The 25404-nt window shown below is 45.5% G+C and overlaps 1 protein-coding gene across 4 annotated transcripts in view; it reads right to left on the minus strand.

The window, feature by feature from the left end:
* The window catches only part of ENOX1 (ecto-NOX disulfide-thiol exchanger 1), a 343215-nt gene that overhangs the window by 45281 nt on the left and 272530 nt on the right, over positions 1-25404 (minus strand). For all 4 annotated transcript variants that reach the window (XM_027557160.1, XM_027557163.1, XM_027557161.1 and 1 more), the window contains one exon: positions 24292-24348. In XM_027557160.1, the coding sequence (XP_027412961.1) occupies positions 24292-24348 (57 nt within the window). The remainder of the gene's footprint in view (positions 1-24291; positions 24349-25404) is intronic.

Here is a 25404-nt window from a genome sequence, read left to right on the forward strand (position 1 = left end):
CCCGTGGAAAAATGCCAGATTGAGCCTGGCATTTTGGATTCAGTCCTCCCCTTACAGCCTCTCTTCTTTAGATGGTAGGTCCAGATACATTCTTAGAAAACCTTCTCCTCTTTTCTTCACCACCTCCTACATGTATTTTCACACACAGTACAAATCCCGTATCTCTTAGCAGCACTGATTCCAGCCTATCTGTAAGCCTCCCTTATCTCAACACATTTCCTATGTCACTTAGTGTGGCAGTTGCCCACTTGCACATCTGGCATAAACCGAGGATCACCTGTGTTTGCTTCTGCAAAACTGCCAGCTCCTGCAGGGCACTCACATATCCCAGCAAGTGAGGCAGCCTGGCCAGGTGGGACCTGTGTTCCGATTCTGTTCCCATTATTTACGTACTGGATAACTTCAGGCAGGGAGTCTCTGAACTGTCTTACATAAACCATGGAGAACAACGTATGCCTATCCCTCCGGGGTGCTGTGAAGACCAAACGTCATCCGTGAAATGGTGCTTTTGAAGACTATAACTTCTAGGAATACTGTGCCATCATCGTTATTAAGATCATTATTTCCTTTTATTATTCTCAAGACCGACCGGGTACAGAACAGATGCATATACATACTTGGGGTACTCCACCTACGGGACAGTTCTGTGTAAGACCCTGGCTACGGTTACATAAAAGCATGTGTGCAAAAGGGACAAACTGCAGCAGGGTTCGAACTGTGCATAGTCTGTTTTCTTAACGCTCCGTGGCTATCCTGCTATCCTCTGATTTAGAAAGAAATAAAAAGACGCCGTTCTGAAGAGCTGTACGTGAGCACACTCGGTAGCTGATTACTGAATAACACACCAAACGACATCCCCCCGCCCCCGCCACACACATCTGAGATAAGGAGACCTCCACCCTGCGGCCCTCCAAGGGCTACTAGTACAAGGTGAGTGAGAGAGTCGTCAAGATTCGCTTGGTCAAGATTCACCGTGTCACCTCCCCACTGCCAACACCACGCCGTGAGACTCTGGTTCCTTCTCTGCCTCCTTTGTTTGTGCCCAGGCCTTAATCCTAGACATCACACTCCATGAAGCCAGGGGCCCTGCAGACAACTGTCAAGATGCCCATCAGCTACTTCCGCAGCCTTTACTTAACACTTTTTCAAGATACCAAAGCAATCCATCAAGCGCCATAGCAGTCTCTAGTAGCCTTCAGCTAGTCTGCACAAGATTAGAACCACAGTCGGGGAGGAAGAATGGCTTCTTCTCCTGCTTTTCTTTATGAGCCAGTGACTAAGTTGGTTATACGGCAGGTACCCCTGATAAATGAAGGACAATAAATGAAGGCTGATAAGTGAAGGATGACCCATAAACAACGGCCTGGAATAGTGAAAGGATATTCCCAGGTTGCGCAGTGGTAAAAGAATCCACCCACCAATGCGGGGCACATAGAGACAGAGGTTCCATCCCTGGGTCGGGAAGATTCCCTGGAGGCTGAAATGGCAACCCGCTCCAGTGTTCTTGCCTGGAAAATCCCACGGGCAGAGGAGCCTAGCGGGCTACATCCACGGGGTTGCAAAGAGTTGGCCATGACTGAGCACACACACAGAACGGTGGGAAAACGGTGGATTTAGACACAGAAGACTGGTCCTAAGCGCCACTCACTTGCTGTGGGCCCTCATTTCATTATCCCTCTTTGTTAAAAGTGGGCTTGGTAGTGGATGAGCCCTACAGTCTCTTCTTGCCCCCGGATTTCATCTCTGCTATGTGCTGTTTTCCCTGACTTGGTGCTTCCATCCAAGTAAGACAGCCAGCTTGGCACTGACGATATATACTTACCCTGCATTTCGGTGCCAATAAAAATTAGAGAGAAAAGAAAAGGAAGAGGGAAGAAAAAAAAAACATTTAAAAAGCAAATGGATGGGAAAAGGATTGTCGAGAATGCGTAGCTGAGTAAGCTTCAAGATTCCTTAAGGTTTAAGGGAATGTAAGAATGGATCAATCCCCAAGAGTGAACATGATGGCAGGGATTTTCTGTGGCTTAGAAGTTCCAAGGCCCCACTAATCTTACCAGTTGCTGAAGCTCGGTACCACCAGTCCTGAGGGTCAGGGCACTCCACCCACCTTTGCTCAGCAGCCTTTGATGTCCAGGGTCTGCAGAGGGGAGCCTCAGAGAGACCGTCTGAGAGCAGACGTGTGGCTCCTGCCCTCAGCCAAGAGGCAGGGATTCATCACAGCACTAGCTCATTTTCTGTGCTGGGATGTTCCACCTCATTGAGTTTCAATGCCTGGACTTAGATCCAGAGGGCATGCATCATGTCCTAAAACACCTAAAAGATTTTCTAAGATTTCCAATCACAAAGATTAAAACGGGTGAGAACCGATTAAGAAATCAGCTGCAACTCCACTACTTTGGCCACCTGATGTGAAGAACTGACTCATTCTGAAAAGACCCTGAGGCTGGGAAAGATTGAAGGAGGGAGGAGAAGGGGACGACAGAGGATGAGATGGTTGGATGGGATCACTGACTCAATGAGTTTGGGTAGACTCTGGGAGTTGGTGATGGACAGGGAGACCTGGCGTGCTGCAGTCCATGGGGTTGCAAAGAGTCAGACATGACTGTGACTGAACTGAACTGACTGATTAAGAAAGAGAAAACTCAGGGTAGTTTAGTTACCTGAGATAAAGCATTTCTCCCGGTGGCTTTCTTTCTAGATCATCCTTGGTGATATTTATTTAATAAACACAGACAGTGCTTACTCTGTGTAGGCAGTATTATAAGAACCTTATGGGGACTTCCCTGGTGGCCCAGTGGCTAAGACTCTGCGCTCCCAGGCTCAGTCCCTGGTCGGGGAACTAGATCCCACATGCTATAACTAAAATGATCCCACAATCCACAGTGAAGACAGAAGATCCCATGTGCCACGACTAAGACCCAGCACAGCCAAATACAGAAATAAGTAACTGAACAAAGAACTTTACATGTACGAACTCATGCAATCACACACGAACTCATGCAATCCTCCTCAGGAAGACTGAGCCCTAGGCCGTCAGCACTGCTGCACTGCCATTTTACAGACGAGGCAAGCGAGGACTGGAGCGGCTGAGCACTTGCATGAGATCACAGAACCAGTAAGGAGCAGACTGTGGACGTGAACCTGTGCTGTCTCCCTCTAGAGTCTTAACCACTGTGCTGGGCTCCCTCTCTGGCCCTTGTAAATTGCAGAATGCCTGTTGAGTCCTGGGCCCCCTCTGTCATCAGTCCTGGCCCACTGGGGAGTCAGCAGGGGCTCCAGGCTGACTGATGAGTGGTGGCTTGGGGGCAGCTGCAAACGCAGAGGGGAGCAGGGAGGAGAGTCGTGGTCCAGGGTTCGCCCTGCCTGAGCCAGCAGGGGCCTGGCTCGGGAGCAGGGTTAGCAGGGACGGGCCTGGCTCTCTGCTGCTATTACGTGGTGACTCCCTGTCCTTTGGACAAGTGTGACTTGTTGTAACCATGGTCCATGCAACAGGGAAGGGTTTCAAAGGCAGGATGCTGGGGCCAGTGAGGAGGAAGAAGATGCTGCATGCATGCCCTCCTGGTTTTGAAGATGTATGTGGGGGAAAGCTGGGGTCAGGGCATGCTCCAAAGACCAAGGGAGGGCCGTGGGTGGGTCTGGCTGAGAGAGGGAAGAGGCTCGGGCAGGGGGAACACGGGGGAGCCCCAGCCACACTCCAGGTAAGTTGAGGTGATGGGAGAAGACAGAAAATCAGGGGATACAGAGCCATTCTAGAGGAAGAACGGGGACTTCCCTGGTGGTCCAGTGGTTAAGACTTTGTGCTTCCAATGTAAGGGATATGGGTTCGATCCTTGGTCAGGGAACTAACATCCCACATGCCATGCCTTGTGGCCAAGAAAATACAAAAAAAAAGAAAAAATAAAGAATGAACAGATTGTGTGTGTGTGAAGCAGAAAGTCTGGACAACTAGCAGAATAATGATACCAGAATCAGGGGTCACAAAGAACGAGAAGGACTGGCCCCAGCAGTTGAGAAATATTGGAGGCAGCTGGAAAGTTAACACTTAAACACATAACGAAAGCACTCATAATAAATACTCGAAATTAACTCTGTACTACTGTCTAACTCTGTCCGAATCTTGGGCAGGTAGCTGAAAGTATGGGTCCTGACCTCAGGACAGCATCTGGGCTGGGAGCGGCTCTCCAGCCACCCTCTGTCTCCGCCTCCCGCAGGTGACAGCTGCTACCTGCTGTACCACCGCCATCCTCTGGTGTCTCTACCAGGACTTCGAGGGACCATGCCACCTGCAGGCATTTCTCTACACGGGGACAGTGTCCTCAGGGGCTACACAGTCCTCTGCACACAGCTAAATCTGCAACCAATATATTTTTTTAAAAGAATAAATAGTAAGTAGAGTCGGTAATCTTTGTTGAATTAAATCAAGCGCGTCTGTTATTACATGGAGAGGCATAAATTTTGTAGACAAAACTGACTGGCAGTCATAGGATCAGGTCAGTAGCCCCGGCCAGGAGTGATTTACCAGGAGTCTGTTGTTCAGTTGCTAAGTTGTGGCTGACTCTTTGTGACCCCATGAACTGCAGCTCGCCAGGCTTCTCTGTCCTTCACTATCTCCCAGAGTTTGCTCAAACTCCTGTCCTAGACTGGAAGTCTAGGAGGACGACGTGTAATGAAAAGAGAAAATAAACAATGCAGTTGCTCTGGGTATTTTACATCCTTTGGGTCCTAAATGTATTTGTTGTGGCATCATTTTAAAGTAAAATAATTTCTTTACTAGTTTAGATTCAGTTGGTACAAAGTTAATTTTGAGTTTGTATCTGTCGTTATTGCTTTCAATATGTTTTAAAAGTATTAACATTTTGGGGGACGTCACATTATAAGCTTATAACTCTTTTCTTTCTTTTTAAAACTTAAGACAATTCTCGAGTTCACTTTAATTTTTAAAACATTTCTTGGCTTTCTCATTACAAATAAATATGTATTTATAAATAAACATATATTTTTAATATAGAACATTGACAGAATATAGATTTTAAAAAATAACTGGAATTCTACTACCCAGTTATAAGCACTATTAACATTCAGTTATCTTACCTTTCATATTTTACATATAACCCTCCTCCCACATACATGCACACATATATTTACTATTATATAATATACATACACACATGAATGCATATATACAGTTGTGTGTGTGTATGTGTGTGTATATAGTTCAATTCTTTTTTTAATCTATTTTTTAATTGAAGGATAATTGCTTTACAGAATTTCACTGTTTTCTGTCAAACATCAACATGAATCGGCCATAGGTATGGGATTATCCCACAAATACTTTTAATAAGAAAACTCTGATAGGGAAGAGCAATTTCAATTTTGTGATGTTTTCCATTAAATACTAAGAGCATACTGCTGCCTGGATCACAGCTTAATTATGGCTATCACAGTTCACACCAAGCTTAAACTGTGGTCTCAAGCTGGTGATTAGATGACTTTCTTTTCTGGCATAGTTTTGTGGCAGCCACATTAAATAAAACTGAAGTAAATGTAAGAAAAATTACTCTTTTGTCTTCCTTTAGCTCCATTCAGTGAAGCGCGGGTTGCAGTATTTTGTTTTACTGTATGCCACTACAGATGTTGCCAAATGAAAAAAAAATACCCTTGATCTCAGAAACAGTTGTGTATTTCTCTTCAGTACATAAAAATGTGACCCCTACTACTGTATCTACCCAAGTCCATACCCTTCATAGGCTGAAAAAGTACTGACATGAAAAATCTCCTTAACCAATAAAAATGGAGCAGCAAATAGAAGAAACTAAAGCGAAATACTTCTAAATGTATGTACGTGCATCCAGAATTAGTCAGTTTGATTCATCTTCTATGATACTGACTCTATTGCCGGTAAAGATTAATTGTATTATGGCGCTCTTGGCATGTTATTTTCCCAGTCCATTTCTCAGTATGACATTTCTTATTTTTCTCCGCTACAAAGCACCCACTATCATAATTTTCACCTGCTGAGTTTACATTACTAATGATAATATTAAAATTCAGAGTTTTTTTTTGACCTTTATAGAGGTAAATTAGGTCATGAGAATAGATGGGATGCAATCTGATAAATGGGAAAGAGAGACATTTAATTATGATTAAGGTAAGATCAAATTCCACAGGGCTTGCCCGCCATACTGAGATCTCAGTAAACATTAAAGCATCTCTCCTCCCCCATGCACCAAAATCCAATTCTCTCTCCTCACGGCCTTCCGGCATACGCCAGCTCTGAGAAATACTCCAAGAATGAAGTGGTCTGGATTGCTGATGTATGGTGCATGATGGATGTAGAATTTGGAGTCCTCTGAACTAAAAAAATAATGGCACTGATAGTCAGCCCTTGCTGAGTGCTTGGTAGCTGCCAGGATCCAGCCCTGCTAGCCTCCCCACTTTACAGATGATAAAATCGAGGCATAAATAAGTTAGTTTCCTAAGCTCACATACCCATAAAGTGGTGGCTCTAAGACCCGGCTCCAGGGAGTCAGCCCGTCGAGCTGACAGAGTCTGACAGGTATAGACAAGAGTCTATACTGCCCTTGTGCAAGGTACTTCTCAGGGAATCACAGCTTCTGGACTTTGCTCAAGTCTATAATCCCAGCCCAAGTCCCTTCCTTGCTGAGAGGACTGAAGCACGTGTTTGGGGATTTCCCTTTTCAGCATCTGCTGTCTCCACAATAGGCCATGGGCTCTCTGAGAATGGGGACTGAGCTGTAGTCACACATGCTCCCAATACACAGCACTGTGTCTAGGACAGTACCCTGCCCATCACGTGGACTTGGGTGGACACAGGAGCATCTGGTTGTGAGTAGTCCCCAAATGACTGTGATTTCTTATAAACCAGAATCTGGTGATTCCTAGCTGTATATTCTCCTTTTGGCATTGAATCACAGCAAAGTTCAACCTTTAGACTTAAGTCTCTGGACACATCAGTTCAGTATAATCCAACCCACTGAACCTCCACCACTCTCTTATCCATCAAATATGTATTGAGTATGTACTATATGGTTGGTTTCATGCTAGATAAGATTCAAAGATGGCTAATAGTGCTTCCTACTCTGAAAGAACTTAAGAGTCTAGAGGATGGACAGACACATAAACTATATTAAAACCCAGTGTGATGTAACTCTGACAAGCGCTGGCTTTAGGGGCTGTGGAAGCCCGCAGTGGCTTAATCTGGACTGGACAGTAGGCAGCAGCTACTCAAAGTGTGGCCTGCAGATTGATGGCACTGGGAGCTTCATTAAGTGCAAGTTCTCAGACCTCAGCCCAAACCTTCCCAATCTCTAAGCAGGGCCCAACAACCTGTGCTTTAAGAATTCTGCTCTCCTTTTGATTCTGTTGCTTACTAAAGTTTGAGTAGCACCACCTTAGAGAGTATAAAATTCACAGAGGCGCTAACCATCAGGCAAGAAAACTTACACCAAATCAAATCTGTAAAATAAGAAAGCTGGATGAGCAATCCCTGCTACTTCAATTCTAACTTTCACAGCTGGCAAGACTTCTGTGCAATGAAATGAACTTAATCTATGAGATCAGCTGCAGATAATATATAGAAGGAATCACCTAATCAGGCCAAAGAGATTCACAGAGCTGTCTGAAATATGTCCATCAATCAATAAGTATTAAAAATGTATTCTATTACAGATGTGCCTACGTACATAGGCTCATCACTATGTTAGGTTCTGGAACGCATACCTACATATTATGGGCCCTTAAGGCACTTAAACCTGAGTTGACGAGCCTATCATATCTGGGTGGTTCATAATGTTTGAGACAATGATAAATTCTGTGGGAATAAGATGATGGTCATTAACTTGGGCTGATCCCAAGAAGTGGGAACTCAGCTGGGCTTAAACACAGTAGAATTTGCATTGCGGACCCAAAGTATGACACGAAAGATGGAGGAAAACTGAGTTACCAATTAAAAAAGTCTAACTATTTAGAGTTTTTAGTGAATAGTGCTGGGAAAGATTGAGGGCAGGAGGAGAAGGGGACAACAGAGGATGAGATGACTGGATGGCATCACTGACTCAATGGACATGGGTTTGGGTGAACTCCGGCAGCTGGTGACGGACAAGGAGGCCTGGAGTGCTGCGGTTCATGGGTTCGCAAAGAGTTGGACACGACTGAGTGACTGAACTGAACTGAACTTTGACCTGTTGACTAAAGTCATTTATTTAGGAGACCGGGTCAACAGTTACTCCCAGTAGCAGGCCAATAGTCATTTCTGTTCCGACCAAGGGGACCAACCTGAGAATTGGTCCCCTTGTAAAATGTAAATGTCCAGGAACCACACCCAAGCTTACAGCGGTGTGACATGCCATACTTCTGCACACGTGTGTCTGTGTGTGTATACATGTGGTGACAGGAGCAGGAAATTACACCCGCACAGGTGTGGGAGCTTTACACAGGTCATGCTTGAAGACTTCTGCCCTAGCTTCAAGTCCTCCTTCTCAAAGCTGGCATGGAAAGAAATTGTGCAGATTCTGAAAGTCTCGTGAACATAAGCAGCTTATGAGCATATGCTGAACAGTTTGGAAACTGTCCAGACAAAGAAAGGCACTCTGAGATCTCACAGGGAAGCTGACCTAACAATAAAAATGATGGCGATGCTGAGCATCATGGCCACAAATCTCTCCTACAAGGGCAGTTTCAGGGCTGGAAAGGCTGAGGCTTAGAGGATTTTCTTGGGGGGAAGAAAAGGAACAGAAATCTTAAAACAACAATGACAAACAAAACCTATTAAGTGTTCTGAGGCTGTGAGTCTCTCTAGAGAGAACATAAAATGTGAAGGCCTCTCCCATCAGCAGGAGTGGATGGAAGCTTTCCTTCCCAGCTCAACAGTCTGCTCTGCCTGGATCGGGAAGACATGGAGGAGGGCAACGCAGAGGTTGGCGGGCAGAAGTTCTGAAATTTTGTGAGGCCGTAAGTCAGGTCTCGGGGAAGGCAATGGCACCCCACTCCAGTACTCTTGCCTGGAAAATCCCATGGATGGAGGAGCCTGGTAGGCTGCAGTCCATGGGGTCGCTAAGAGTTGGACGTGACTGAGCGACTTCACTTTCACTTTCATGCATTGGAGAAGGAAATGGCAACCCACTCCAGTATTCTTGCCTGGAGAATCCCAGGAATGGGGGAGTCTGTTGGGCTGCCGTCTATGGGGTTGCACAGAGTCAGACACGACTGAAGCGACTTAGCAGCAGCAGCAGCAGCAGCAAGTCAGGTTTAAAGCCACAAGCAGGAGCTGCGTGGCCTTCCTGAAGGTGTGGTTACGCTGCCCCGTTCCAGATAGCTACAGACAGGATGTCTGGCGCCTGGGAGCGCAGGGTGGCCAGGTGGCCCTCTGGGCAGGGTGGGCAGACCGGGAAGGAGGGAGGGGGTGCTGCATTTGGCCATGAACTCATGGCTGGGGGCACAATTCTCACCTGTCAGGCCCTCAACAGGGTGGGGTGCAGGGGCGGAGGGAAAGAGGAGCCTCTATCAGAGCAAGAAGGGCTTGTGAGGCTGAAGGACTGGAATACACTTCAGGTGCTGGCAGGTCCTCTGAAATTTCCAAGTCTGACCTTTACAACCCCCTCCAGGAAGTCTGCCAGGATTGCAGCTGCAGATTAGCATCTGGGTGGTTTTTTTTTTTTTTTTTTTGGCCTAGAATTCCAGGGTAAACTTATTTTGGGGTAAAGTTTCCATAACATGGGCATATTTGTATGACGACATACACCTTTGGTGAAGGCAGTTTGGCCAACTTGAGCTGGCAGGGACGGGTCCACACCCATTGGTTGGCAACCCTTGCTCTTCTGCCTGTGGTTTTACAAGTGCTGGCGGCCACAGAAAGTGATGGAAATTTGGGAAAACTCTTCCTGCAATGATCTGTTCTGCCCCACCTCCCCTTTTTTCCTTCTTTCCACCTACTTTTCTTCTTTGTCACTTTCCTACACATTTCCTCGAAGAAACGCCACAGTCTAGTGAGTTATGTGCCACTGTGATGGATAAGGTCTGGAGATGAGCAGTGTGTGTGGAGAGAGAGAGGCTGACCTCCCTGCACAGGGTTCTAGAAACCTTTTGAGACCCCAGGAAGCGCCGAGCAGGAAATCCTTGAGCGAGACCGGTGTCACGGGTGGTGAGCCAGGCGACGCTGGCCCCAGCCTGGGAAGAAGCATCTCTTACTTCCCTTTCTCCTGGGCCCCGTGGTGGGAAGAAACGAGGATTGCGGAAATCACTGCACGACGTTTAATATTCTAAAAACAACAACGGGGCTTCCCAGTGGTCCAGGGCTTAAGGATCCGCCTTGCCATGCAGGCAAGGACCTGTGTTCGATCCCTGGTCCGGGAGGATCCTGCCTGTGGTGGGGTGACTAGGCCCGTGGGCCACGACTACTGAGCCTGTGCTCTAGAGTCCGGGGGCTGCAACTACCGAGCCCACGGGCCGCAAATACCGAAGCCCGCAGGCCGAGAGTCCTGCAGCAAGAGAAGCCACCGTACCGCAACCAGAGAGGAGCCCCTGCTCGCCGCAACTAGAGAAAGTCTGCACATGGCAATGAAGACCCAGTACGGCCAAAGATTAAAAAAGAAAAAAACAAATGTCTAGGAAGCCCTATGGCTCCTAAGAAACACAAGGACTAACAAGAGAGGATGCCCACCCCCTGGTGAACCCCTGTTCCCCGGTGGAAGAACGGAAGCAGCCTCAGAGAAGAAGGTGCCCCGCGTTCCCCTACCATCTTCCGGAGGCCCCACAACCGCTTCCGTCCACCTTCTGGGCCCCTGGCTTTTTTCATAAACGCTCCTCAGCCTTCTTCCTGTTCTGTTCTGAGGAGCACACCTTGCAGGGATAAGCAGGATCTCCTGGGAGAAAGGGATTGCGCTCTCTGGGTTTATTACACTTCAGAGTGATACTGCCTGCACTCAACTCAGGTCTGTGTGTTTCTGTCTGCGTCTCTTGCTGATGGTTTGGAGTTTCCATGTATCTGCTGGGCCATCTTAGAAAAGAAAAGTGAATTTTCTATTTGGACTTGGAACTCTTTCCATCCTTTTACTTGAAACCTTCTTCTCAACTGCATGTATCCTCCTGAGACAGTGGACTAGCCTCGTTTGTACAGGGGTGGTCTGGGTCTGAGGTCCACACAGAGAACAGACTCTGCCCTCCCCCAGGCCACCAGGAAGATGGCCCTCTAGTTCACAGCACAAATTCCTCCAATAACATGTCTCTGTTCTTCTAAATCATTTATGAAGGCTATACAGTTTGCCTGTATCTTCAGAATGCAGACTTTTTTCATGCCTTTTATGGGGGACACACTGCACAGTATGTGGGATCTTAGTTCCCTGACTGACCAGGGATCAAACGTATGCCCCCGACATTGCAAGTGCAGAGTCTTAACCACCGGATCACCAGGGAAGTCCCAGAATGTAGGCATTCTTGGGAGCTATTTCCCTTTCCAATTGAGAACTCAGTACCCACTGTCTGTGGTAACTCTGTATCTTTCCACCTGCATCAGTCAAGTCCCACTTCTGTGCGACCCCATGCATTGTAGCCCACCAGGCTCCTCTGTTCATGAGATTCTCCAGGCAAGAATAGTGAGTGGGTTGCCATGCCCTCCTCCAGAGGTTCTTCCCAATACACGGATCTAACTCATATCTCCTGCATGTCCTGTTGCAGGCAGATTCTTTACTGTTGAGCCACTGTGGAATTCCCTCGATGTGGTAACTACCAGACATTATTATCTGTTGTTTACTTCATCACTTACCATGTAGGCGATGAGGTTTAATCTTTCTAAAGAATCAGAGAGGAGTTTTGGGGAGATAGGATACATGTATATATATGGCTGAGTCCCTTTGCTGTCCACTTGAAACTATTCCAACATTGTTAATCAGCTATACTTCAATACAAAATAAAAAGTAAAAAAAAAAAAAAAAAAAAAGAATCAGTGGATCTTCCTCTAACAGTTCAGTTTAGTTCAGTCGTGTCCGACTCTTTGCGACCCCATGGACTGCAGCACGTCAGGCCTCCCTGTCCATCACCAGTTCCTGGAGTTTGCTCAAACTCATGTCCATTGAGTCGGTGATGCCATCCAACCATCTCAGCCTCTGTTGTCCCCTTCTCCTCCTGCCTTCAATCTTTCCTAGCATCAGGGTCTTTTCCAATGAGTCAGCTCTTTCCATCAGGTGGCCAAAGTACTGGTGTTTCAGCTTCAACATCGGTCCTTCCAATGAATATTCAGGGCTGATTTCTTTTAGGATGTATCTCCTTGCAGTCCAAAGGACTCTCAAGAGTCTTCCCTAACACCACAGTTCAAAAGCATCAATTCTTTGGTGCTCAGCTTTCTTTGTAGTCCAACTCACATCCATACATGACTACTGGAAAAACCATAGCCTTGACTAGATGGACCTTTGTTGACAAAGTAAGGTCTCTGCTTTTTAATATGCTGTCTAGGTTGGTCATAACTTCCCTTCCAAGGAGTAAGCATCTTTTAATTTCATGGCTGCAGTCACCATCTGCAGTGATTTTGGAGCCCCCCAAAATAAAGTCAGCCACTGTTTTCTCATCTATTTGCCATGAAGCGATGGGACCAGATACCATGATCTTAGTTTTCTGAATGTTGAATTTTAAGCCAACTTTTTCACTCTCCTCTTTCACTTTCATCAAGAGGCTCTTTAGTTCTTCTTCACTTTCTGCCATAAGGACGGTATCATCTGCATATCTGAGGTTATTGATATTTCTTCTGGCAATCTTGATTCCAGTTTGTACTTCATCCAGTCCAGCATTTCTCATGATGTACTCTGCATATAAGTTAAATAAGCAGGGTGACAATATACAGCCTTGACGTACTCCTTTTCCTATTTGGAACCAGTCTGTTGTTCCATGTCCAGTTCTAACTGTTGCTTCCTGACCTGCATATAGATTTCTCAGGAGACAGGTCAGGCGGTCTGGTATTCCCATCTCTTTCAGAATTTTCCACAGTTTGTTGTGGTCCACACAGTCAAAGGCTTTGGCATAGTCAATAAAGCAGAAATAGATGTTTTTCTGGAACTCTCTTCCTTTTTCCATGATCCAGCGGATGTTGGCAATTTGATCTCTGGTTCCTCTGCCTTTTCTGAAACCAGCTTGAACATCTGGAAGTTCACGGTTCACGTATTGCTGAAGCCTGGCTTGGAGAATTTTGAGCATTCCTTTGCTAGCGTGTGAGATGGGTGCAATTGTGCGGTAGTTTGAACATTCTTTGGCATTGCCCTTCTTTGGGATTGGAATGAAAATTGACCTTTTCCAGTCCTGTGGCCACTGCTGAGTTTTCCAAATTTGCTGGCATATTGAGTGCTGCGCTTTCACAGAATCATGTTTTAGGATTTGAAATAGCTCAACTGGAATTCCATCATCTCCAATAGCTTTGTTCATAGTGATGCTTCCTAAGGCCCACTTGACTTCACATTCCAGGATGTCTGGCTCTAAGTGAGTGATCACACCATTGTGATTGGGTCGTGAAGATCTTTTTTGTATAGTTTTTCTGTGTATTCTTGCCAACTCTTCTTAATATCTTCTGCTTCTGTTAGGTCCATACAATTTCTGTCCTTTATTGTTCCCATCTTGGCATGTAATGTTCCCTTGGTAATTCTAATTTTCTTGAAGAGATCTCCAGTCTTTCCCATTCTATTGTTTTCCTCTGTTTCTTTGCACTGATCACTGAGGAAGGCTTTCTTATCTCTCCTTTCTATTGTTTCGAACTCTCCATACAAATGGATATATCTTCCCTTTTCTCCTTTGCCTTTCGCTTCTCTTCTTTCCATAGCTATTTTTAAGGCCTCCTCAGACAACCATTTTGCATTTTTACATTTCTTTTTCTTGGGGATGGTCTTGATCACTGCCTCCTGTACAATGTCAGGAACCTCTGTCCATAGTTCTTTAGGCACTGTGTCTATCAGATCTAATCCCTTGAATCTATTTGTCACTTCTACTGTATAGTCATAAGGGATCTATCACTAAATCCCAATTAAGTGGAAAAGCTTGCCCATTTCAAAAGTGCTTAAATGGTGGACGAATTAACTAATGCATTGTTAAAGACTAGTCACTGCACACTATCTATGACAGCAAAGACAACATTTTAAAGTCCCACAGGAGGCACATTAAGTAACCTACAGGACACCTACGGCATGAAGTATGTAAGCAGTCATTAAAAGAAAGAGAAAATCAAGTGTCATGTATTAACACATATATATGGAATCTAGATGTCTCTAGAAAGCAGAGACATTACTTTGCCAACAAAGGTACATCTAGTCAAACCTATGGTTTTTCCAGTAGTCCTGTATAGTGTGAGAGTTGGACTATAAAGAAAGATGAGCACCAAAGAATTGATGCTTTTGAACTGTGGTGTTGGAAAAGACTCTTGAGAGTCCCTTGGACTGCAAGGAGATCCAACCAGTCCATTCTAAAGGAGGTCAGTCCTGAATACTCATTGGAAAGACTGATGCTGAAGCTGAGTTTGGCCACCTGATGCAAAGAGCTGACTCACTGGAAAAGACCCTCATGCTGGGAAAGATTGAAGGTAGGAGAAGGGGATGACAGAGGATGAGATGGTTGGATGGCATCACCGACTCAATGTACATGGGTTTAAGCAAGCTCTGGGAGTTCATGATGGACAGGGAGGCCTGCAGTCCATGAGGCTGCAAAGTGTCGGACACGACTGAGTGACTGAACTGAACTGAGAAAGATGCTCCTGATTAACCTATTTGCAGAGCAGCAGTGGAGACGCAGACACAGGGAACAGACTTGTGCACACAGTGGGGGAAGGAAAGGGGGGACGAGCTGAGAGAGCAGCGCTGGAAGGTGTGCATCACCACGTGCTAAATACACAGCCAGCGGGAATTTGCCATGTGACTCAGGGAACCCAACTAGCGCTCTGTGCCAACCTAGAGGGGAGGGAGGTGGGAGAGAGGCTCAGAAGGAGGGGCCTATGTACACCATGGCTGACTCATGTTGATGAATAGCAAAACCAACACAGCGTTGCAAAGCAATTATCCTCCAATTAAAAGTATAATAAATTAAAAACATAGAAATGTCACATTAAGAAAATCTCTTTGATAACATGGGAGAATGCTCATGATTCACCATGAAAAATAAATGTAGGCTGTAAAACTGCCCATATGGTAAACTGTAAATCTGGTAAAAGTGTGTATGTGTGTACACGGACAAAGCTGAAGGAAACACAAAGAAGTGTGAACACTCATTTCTGAGTCGTAAGATTGCAGGTGGTTGTATTCTCTGTATTTTCTTGCACTTTCCACATTTTCTACAAAAAGAAATGCTCTTTTAAGTTAACAACGTGTGTGTGTGTGTGTATTGGATCTATAAAAGTCACTAACCTTTCATTGTAAACAATTGCTTTTGCTTCTACATCACATAGGATTATCATTAACCTTTGGGGGGAAGAGTATTGGTTTCCAAAATGGAAAACTTTGGTTTCAGATCTTGGCATCAGGTATAAAACTATCACGTCTGTGTCAGACCATCTCACTCAGTACTGAAATTTATGTCTCCTTTGGCTGTTTCTAACTTGACCTGGGGGAGAAAGTGTTTTCACTTCTCCAAATCCAACCTGTCAGCTTTATTAAACATGTGCCAATCCTATTAGAGTTGACTCATTGGAAGAGACTCTGATGCTGGGAAAGATTGAAGGCAAAAGGAGAAGGCAGCGGCAGAGGATGAGATGGTTGGATGGCATCACCGATTCAATGGAGATGAACTTGGGCAAACTCCGGGAGATAGTGAGTGACAGGGAGGCCTGGCGTGTGCTGCAATCCAGGGGGTCGCAAAGAGTCGGACACGACCTAACGACTGAACACCACCACCACCAATCCTATTACATGTTCCAAATCCTCTAATGGCCAGGCAGGTCCTCAGAGCTCCTGTCCCTGACAAAAAGGACCAACTGCAGCACCGGCTCCAGCTGCAGAAAAACAGGGTGTACTTGGCAGGAAGGCTCCTGGTAAGGAACCTCTCGAGTGTTTGCCAGAAACAAAAGCACAAACCCTCAAGTCAGCTTTGGTCTATCCTGACAGCAGCTCCCTTTCTCATCCTTCCCTGGAGCTCTCTGCAGGTGTTGGGGAGTGGGTGTACAAATAGAGTCTCCTCCCACCATCAATTCTTTCCAAGAGGGCTGGGTCGGGATGGGTGTAGGTTTTTTCAGAAGGAATTTTGGATTTCACAGCAAATGGCATGGCAGAAAGCTAATTCACCAAAACAAAACATCGTCAACTAGCTGCATGCGGGCAGGAGAGTAGAGGGGGGTTGCGGTGGGAAAGTTAGCAGCAGCAGGAGAAAAGCTACATTTCAGAGGCTGTGACTGGAGGAAGAGGCTGGACTTTGGGTGTGAACATTTAATATGTGAACAGGAACATATCTTGTAGGATAAAGGAAGTATTAGGCTTCCCAGTGGCACCAGTGGTAAAGAACCCGCCTGCCAATGCAGGAGACATGAGAGATGTGGGTTTGATCCCTGGGTCGGGAAGAACCCCTGGAGGAGGGGCCTGGCAACCCACTCCAGTATTCTTGCCTGGAGAATCCCATGGACAGAGGGGCCTGGTGGGCTGCGGTTCATAAAGCTGCAAAGAGTTGGACATAAATGAAGCAACTTAGCATGCACGCACGTCCAGAGCAAGGGTGACCTCAGGCAGCTACAGCTGTGGGCCCATCTCTCCCTGAAGGAAGACAAAGTAGCTACTGATTTTCCAGTTGAGCTTTTTAGGGGTTTCAAAGCCCCCTATATATTCACACATGGTGCCCTATGCCCACCAGCGTCTCCTCCCTGTGGACCCAATCCTTCCAAGAAAGGTCTTATCTCCAGAGAGTTTATGAAAACATGCCAACTAGCTACCTCAAGCCCGTTCATTATTTGCACTGTGGTATCAACCTGAAGGCAGGAGGAGAAGGGGACGACAGATGACAAGATGGTTGCATGGCATCACTGACTCAATGGACATGAGTTTAAGCAAGTTCCAGGAGAAGGCGAAGGACAGGGAAGCCTGGTATGCAGCAGTCCATGGGGTCACAAAGAGTTGGACATGACTGAGCGACTGAATGACAGTCAACCTGAAGGTGGAGAGTAAGTCTCGATGGGATGAGACAGAGAGAAAGTGAGTTTTGGTAAGAGCAGGGTATGATGACAGCATCAGCTCCAAGTAGGGCAGAAACAAGGTCCATAGCAGTTACCTATGGATCTCCAAAACCCAGCATCACACCCGGCACGTGGAAGGATGGGGCAGTAATAATAGCCAGTACTTCCTGGCCACATCAGCACTGCTAAGCAATGCTCACGGGAACCCTGCGAGGTAGCTGCGATCAGTACCTTCATCTTCCATGTGAATTAAATGGTGGTACAAGGCGCCATGCATGGCTCAGGGTCTACCAGACAGTAAATGACAGAACCAGGACTAAAGCCAGGCTGCTTGGCACCCAGCTCTGCTCCTAACCTCCACACTCTCCTGCCTCCTTCAATGAATACTTGGTTTACTGAGTCAAAAAGGGGTGGAAGGTGAAGTCAGACAAAGACAAACATCATATGATCATTCATATGGGGAATCTAATTTTTTCTTTAAAATGATACAAATGAACTTATTTACAAAACAGAAACAGACTTACAGATATTGAAAGCAAACTTATGGGTTATCAAAGGGAAAACATGGTGGGTATAAATCAGGAGCTTGGGATGCACATACATCGTGCCTGCACTCAGTTGAGTTCGACTCTTTGCAACCCCACGGAGTGGAGCCCTTCAGGCTCCTCTGTCCATTGGATTCTCCAGGCAAGAATCCTGGAGTGGGTTGCCATTTCCTCCTCCAGGGGATCTTCCCAATCCAGGGATCAAACCCATGTCTCTGGCATCTCCTGCACTGGCAGGCAGATTCTTATACCACTGACCCCGCTGGGGAGCCCTGAATGTACATACCACCATATGTAAGATGGATAACCAACAAGGATCTACATAGTACAGGGAACTCTACTCAATGTTTTCTGATGACCTATATGTGAAAAGAATCTAAAAGAGAATGAAGACATGTATATGGAAAACTGAATCAGTTTGTTGCACTCCTGAAACTAACACAATGTTAGTCAACCAACTGCTAAGTCGCTTCAGTCGTGTCCGACCCTGTGCGACCCCACAGAAGGCAGCCCACCAGGCTCCTCTGTCCCTGGGATTCTCCAGGCAAGAACACTGGAGTGGGTTGCCATTTCCTTCTCCAATGCATGAAAGTGAAAAGTGAAAGTGAAGTCGCTCAGTCGTGTCTGACTCTTTGTTACCCCATGGACTGCAGCCCACCAGGCTCCTCTGTCCCTGGGATTCTCCAGGCAAGAATACTGGAGTGGGCTGCTATTTTCTTCTCCAAGTAAACCAACTACACTACAATAATTTTTTTTTTTAAGGGATGGAAGCCTGTGTTTGAACACAAACTGAGGGACTCTGTACAGCTCAGGGTGAGAAGAAGGACATGCAGGGGCTGGAAGGACCGTGATGTCTGTCTGCAGTCTCACCGCTGGGGTCTGCCAGGCATATGCTCCCTGGGCTAGTGCCCCAGCTCCCGCCCGCGGAGCCTGTGCAACGGGGTGGAAGGGGGCTGAGGGGCTCCTTCCTGTCTTGTCTATTCCTCTTCCGGTTCAAGAGCAGGCGCCCCCCCCCCCGCCCCTCCCGCCCGAGAGCGGGCAGGAAGTTGTTACGGGAGGAAAGGGCAGAGCCTGGGTTGTCTCCGCCCTTTGAGACTAGGGTCCCAGTTTCCTGTGGGTTTTTTCTCTTTTGCCTTGTTAAATACATGAATATGTATGCTTCTGTCTCGTGCTTATGCACCTGAAAGACGAGAGGACACCCTAAAACCGGGCCCAGAACTCGGCACCAGCAGAGCTCCCGGCATGCAGTACACACCGTTAGGATACCTGGTGAACGGTGGCTGTCTGCTGCGACATGCTAAACCTGAAGAAGGCCTTCACACTGCAGGTCTTTCATAGATGCCTCACATCTATGGACACACTGAGGATTCACTTTCTTGTAGACACAACGTGAAAAGCTGAAAAATATTTTCTCTTTTGTGTTTTTTATTTTTGGGGATGGGAAAGGTATTCCACGGGATGGGGGTAACCTTCAACACCACAAATTCAAACTCTTTGCAGATTGCCAATGGTTTCTCTATCTCCAGTGTGTGAGCCTGAAGTAGGCAAACAGAGGTTGGGAGCAGCAGCTTGCCTGGAGTAGACGCAAAGAGGGAGGAGAAAAAAAATCCATGGGAAGGGACTCTCCTGGCTGTCCAGTGGTTAAGACCCTGTGTGTCCAAAGTAGGAGGCGCAGGTTCGATCCCTGGTCAGGGAACCGAGATCCCACAAGCTATGTGGTGTGGCCAAACAAAAACAAAGTTCATGGAACACCTTGAGAATAAATTGTTCTGTATACATTGCTGGCTTAAGTAGCCACTTTATTCAATCCCTCTTACTCTCACAGCTTTTCTCTCTCTCTTCCCTTCTACCAAATGTATGTACGTAAGGGTCATAGCTGGCGATGGGATACCTCTGGGAGGCATTTGGGAGGAAGGTTGTTAAAAAAGATGCAAGATGAGGACAGATATTCTTTTAATTCAATAAATTAACAGTAATACTTTAATTTGAGATTCTATTTTTAAAGTGATATTTTAGTATCTGTTACATATAGTGAGCTGGGACCAGGTTAGTTATTCAGCAATCCTAGGAATTAAGAGAGAGCTGAGAGGAAAAAAAAATCATAGCTTGGGCTTTTAGGAAAGAAAATTGGTTCTGGAATAACTGAAATCTCTAAAGGATCTGTGCTAAAGGCTAGTTTTAAACTTCGGTGTACTTATACAAATCCAGTTTCAAATATAGGGAAAAACCTATTTCAAATCCCAAATGCAGTCCTCTTAGAGAAAAAGCCTTGGCAATCGATCTGTTTCTGGCGCTAATGCTTGTGGATTAGTTGTCAGAATCTTTTTTCTTGTGGGCACAAGCCTACAGAAGGTCTTGTGTGTGGGACAAGGGTCGGCTTTGCAAGGGTACCTCTGCTTGGGGACTTCAAGAATACTGAATGAGGTGTCAGGCAGATATTGTCGTTGCTCCGGAAGACGCGAAAACGACAGAAAAGTATAAGTGACTGCCTGACTCGACATGCAGCTAGTGTCCCATAAGCTTGGCTCTTGAGGTTAAACTGGCCAATGAGTTATTAAATCGTTAAGATTCCACGTATCTTTGAGTGGATCCCTTTAGGATGACTGATGGATATGATCATGTGCACCTGCCAAGCTAATATTCTTTCGATTAAAAAAAAATAATGTTACTTATTTATTTAGTTTTGGCTGTGCTGGGTCTTCATTGCTGCTCAGCTTTCACCCAGTTGCGGCGTGCGGGCTTCTCTTGTTGGGGAGCATGGGCTCCAGGCTGCCAGGGCCTCAGCAGTTGCAGCTCCTGGACCCTAGAGCACAGGCTCAATAGTTGTGGTGCTTAGTTGCCCTGCAGTATATGGGATCTTCCCAGACCAGGGACTGAACCCATGTCTCTCACACTGGCAGGCAGATTCTTTACCACTGAGCCACGAGGGAAGCTCCCACCCTAACATTCTGAATGCCCAGCAGTTCTATGAGGTCCAAATCTCCCTGCCAGACTTCTAATGTACAGAATCCTCCAGAAACAAACAGGGGCAACGCAGACCAAGATTTATGGACGTGTAAATCATGGCATTTTTTATAATGTTAAAAAAATAATGTTAAAAAAATGAGAAGTTAAAAGCCTAACACATTAGGCATGCAGTTCAATTAGTTCATGTCTCCATTCTACAGCCATTAAGAACCATGCTTTTGAGGAACATTTGTTGACATGAAAAATATTCATGGTATAATGAGAAATCAGAAAGGTATAAAACACAAGACACTATGAAATCATATTTATTTCTTATTCCTTTTTTTAATGGTTTTTCCCCTCTGATCATATACATGCATGTGATTGAGAAGAACTAAAATAAAATACTGATAGTGACTATTTCTGAGTAATGAGATCTTTTTCTCTAACCTCTGTGTGTTGTCTAGTCACTCTCTCGTGTCCAACTCTTTTTCGACTCCATGGACTGCAGTCCACCGGGCTCCTCTGTCCATGGGATTTCCCAGACAAGAATACAGAAGTGGGTTGCCATTTCCTTCTCCAGGGGATCTTCCCAACCCAGAGACTGAACCCGTTTCCTGCTTGGCAGGTGGATTCTTTACCACTGAGCCACCAGGGAAGCCTTACTACCTACCTTTGTATTCTTTTCTGTGATTTTCCAGTTTCATACAAAGCTCCTTTTCTAATAAAATATATTGTTTTAAGGAAGCAACTGTTAATCTCACAAGAATATCCAGCAAAGCCAGTGCCAGTCTACTATATATTATTAATAAATGATAAATGTACAAAGTTCTTGTCCTTGCATGTGAATAATGATGGTTGAAAAAAAAAATCTATATGCCTTAGTCAATAACCTCTGGGCCAGAAGCTTTAAACCTCATGATCCACATTAAAATTCAGCATGTCAAACACTGCCTACTGTATTAAATACTGCTGATACTGATGCATGAAACGGGAATTGATACCTGTTGAGAAGGTACGCTGGGCCGGGTGTTTATATATAGCGTTTTGCATAGGTCACTTCTAGACGAGGAAGGTGAAGTTCTAAGAGGTCAAATCACTGGTTCTGGTCACATGGCTAGTCAGTGATCAAAGTGGATGTAAACCTTCTCAGTCTGACCACAGGGTGAAAACTTCAGATGACACACAGATATTAAAAAAAAAAAAAACTTAAACTATTTTGCTAGTGCTCTGAATGTGTGGCCCAAATAACTACGTTTTGTTTCTCATCTTGCACCACAGCCTGGAAGAGGTGCTGGAGAAGCTGCCTAAAGGAGACAGCATGACGGAAAAGAGTAAGGCAAGGGAACAATCACCTACAGGGAGACACCTGAGTAAACAGGCAATTCTTAGGGCTGCAGAAACCAGCCTAGCCCTCTGCCCAGTGACAGAGAAGGCAAGCCATTGCTACCAGCTCCATCGGTCTGCGAATCTCTCCCCACTGTCTCCCCCCAGCAAGGTCCTGCTCCTCCCTCCTACTCGGCGTGCACGAATAACATCTCTCAATGGTGGTTTTTGGTGGTTGATTACAAAGCACGTGTCATGGATTCTAGAGAGGTTTAAAAAATTTTTTTTTCATAATTTTTTTTATTTTTTGGCCATGCCTCATGGCATGTGGGATCTTAATTCCCTGACCAGGGATCAAACATGCACTCCCTGTATTGGAAGCACAGAGTCTTAACGACTGGACTGCCAGGGAAGTACCTAGAGGTACTTTTAAACATTATAACTTTCCTTTAGAGAGGACATCAGACCTTAAAGATGATCTCTTTTCACTCTTTCCATTCAATAATAAACGTCTTTAGACATATCGTAAGAAAGAGCTTACAGACTAGACATTGTGTCAGGCCTGTCTTCCCATGCATCATCCTGTTTAATGCCATCAGCAGATGAGTTCAGAATCTTAACAACGTCCTAGTGTGAGGTTAGAACCTCACAGTCACTTAGTGATTCCGTATCAAGTATCGCATTTGCTTCCCACAGTAAACCTTAAGGAAGGAGAGGGAGGTGCTATCACCCCATTTTACAGATCAGGAGGGTGAGGCACACTGCCACTTTGCCTGGCTTATTGGATTAGACAGCAGCTTCCTCGAAAGGCACGGAGGGGCTGACTCTGGGGAGGCAGGGAGCGGTGCACGCAAAAATTCTGAAACATAGCAGCAACGTGTCCCTGGAAGACAGGATCCTGAAAAAGGGTTTTCAGGTAGGGATGGAGTAATCAGACACTGGAGGGTGAAGACAAACGCTGCTTAGGCCTCACTGTTGCCTGTGGAGAGCTCTGGGTGAACGGCTTCCTTCCCTAACTTTCCAGGAGGTCATGCTTGATTATCCATTACGGAGAAGCCATAACAACCACATCTTAAGGTTCCCATGTGCCTTAGCTTATTGTATCATTGTGAGTTTTTTGAGGTAGGCTTTGTAGATAATTTCGCAAATGAAGCTCAGAGGGGTTTAGGAACAGGTTAAGCTGACATAGCGAGTAAGCAGCAAAGTCAGGATTTCAAACCACATCACATCACGTCCACCTCACCTTCCTGCACACGTGTCTCATCTTGTGTGTTGCCTGCCCGCGTGTTCCTTAGCTCATCAGTCTTTTGTTGTAGGTTTTTGAGGGCAGACGGCAAGCCTTATATTTCTTTGTAACCACCCCTCCGGGACTGAGCAGAGCCCCACGCACACAGTAGGTTCTCAAAAAGCATCATATGTCAAATATCTGTTTGGGAGTAACAGAAGTCATCAAGAGGGACTCTTTGGTACTCTGAATGTCAGGCTCTCTGCTGTATATAATTAAAACAAGAGTGAACACGAGATGTGTAATTTCTCCCAGCTCCAGCTTAATCAGGCATTCATTACCATGTCTGACTCTGTGTTACGTGAACTGCTCAGTAAGCATGTTCTGTGATGAGGCCAGTCAGATACAGACAGACATCAAAGAGATTTCAGAAAAGGCACAAACAAAATCATCAAACATGTGGAGAGACAATGATCTCCATGGCGTACTGCTTCATCTGAGACTAAAGAACTTACAAGGTAAAGAGGGTATTTGACTACTAAGGAGAAAGAAGCTGGGTGCCAAGTGGGATCGGGTACCATTAGCCTCTCTCAAGAGGAAGGACGGCACCACGCTACTGATCTGGGTCAGAGACAGAGGGAGGTACACATTCAGGGGTTTTTCTGGGAGAAGGAGTTTGCTTTGAACCCTCTTCAGCACAGCAAGCATTTCACTGTGATGGCTATCACAATCATTTCACTACCATCTTCACAGCCAGGCAAACCTAACAAATACACATGCAATATACAACTTATTATCCTGCTAGGTCTCATTCCATTTGCCATCCCAACACCACATTAGTTTACAGCTTTCAAAACATAAAGGGCTCGAATGAATTCATTGAGATTGGAACTTTTATGACACAGATCAGCTCAAGTACTTCTACGCTGACATTTGGTAACCTAAGCTAATAGGACTTACCCTATTTTATTGCCAAACCACACATGGGTCATCTTCATAAGCTACTGAGAGGCAGGGTTTCTGACTTCCTTTGTGTTAAAAAGTGCCACCTTCTCATGAGCATTTAATCAACACCAAGCAAAAAAAGCAAATGTCAGATTCGGGGTACCTACATTTGTGTCCTCGTGGCTGTGGCCATTGGTCTCGACCAACTCCTTGGTACCCTTCAACTGCAGGTTTAAAGAGAAAACAAAAACAGAACAAAAACCCAAATGAATAAGCAAGCATATCTATTAAGTGCATAACATCCTGCTGACCCTGATTTATCTGAAGCTACACTTCAGAAAACTTCCAACAAGAAAAAAAAACAGAAGGAGTACATAATTCTAACGAGTCTTACTGAAACCAGTTTGAGGCCAATATTTTATGAAACTTGATGGCTGGCAAAAAAATAAACGGGCCTTGGCCATTCTTTTTAAATAATAAGATTAGAAAGCAGTTTCATAGGCATAAAATGTATAAAATTGGTTCTTAAGAATAATAAATGATTTCATTTCCTCGTTGTATTGCTATTAATTTAAACCCTGCAGTGTTTGCAAGTTGCCGCCAGCTAAATGATGTTATACTAATGATTATTCGAGAGTGATGTATTTTCAGTCGCTTTAATGCGCTGCAGCGCTACTGTACGCGTCCTCCTAGAGAACCTATTCGAATGACTGACGTGATTTCTGGAGGCCTAGAGGAAGATGCTCTGCTGCTTTTTCGAAAGGAAGAAATGGGACCTCGGCTCCTTGGTCACCGAGGCATTAGAAGCAAAGCTGAGACTTTTAACAGTGCACATCTGAAAATGCCCTTCTCTCTGTTCTCTCTCAGAAGGCTTAGGAGTAATCAGTTACCGGGAGATTTCCCGGAAACCTTTAATTGGCGTTTTTATTCCAGCCTGACTTGAAGCAAACATGTGGAGACAAAGAACAAGGGCAGAGGTGAGCAGCCTTGCAGCTGTCTGCTGGCATTTCTTCCTGGCTTATTGCGCTTAGGAAGCAGCATCTTCAGCACTCTCTTTTTTTTAATGCCTAAAATAAAGCACTCACAGTGCGATATAAATGCTTGAAGTTTGAAAGAAAATAAATGCACCACCAACGTGTGACTCAGATGTTGGTTCTTTTGGGTTCTATGTACTGTCAGAAGGAAAGCTTTTTTGGTTTTTGCAAGGCGATCTCAAACTCTCAGCAAGAAAGGCACCCGCTCTCCAAGCCAAGAGCAGGGCTCTGCCAAAGCCGTGGCGA

Source organism: Bos indicus x Bos taurus, chromosome 12, assembly GCF_003369695.1.
Source record: "Bos indicus x Bos taurus breed Angus x Brahman F1 hybrid chromosome 12, Bos_hybrid_MaternalHap_v2.0, whole genome shotgun sequence".
Lineage (NCBI taxonomy): Eukaryota > Metazoa > Chordata > Mammalia > Artiodactyla > Bovidae > Bos > Bos indicus x Bos taurus.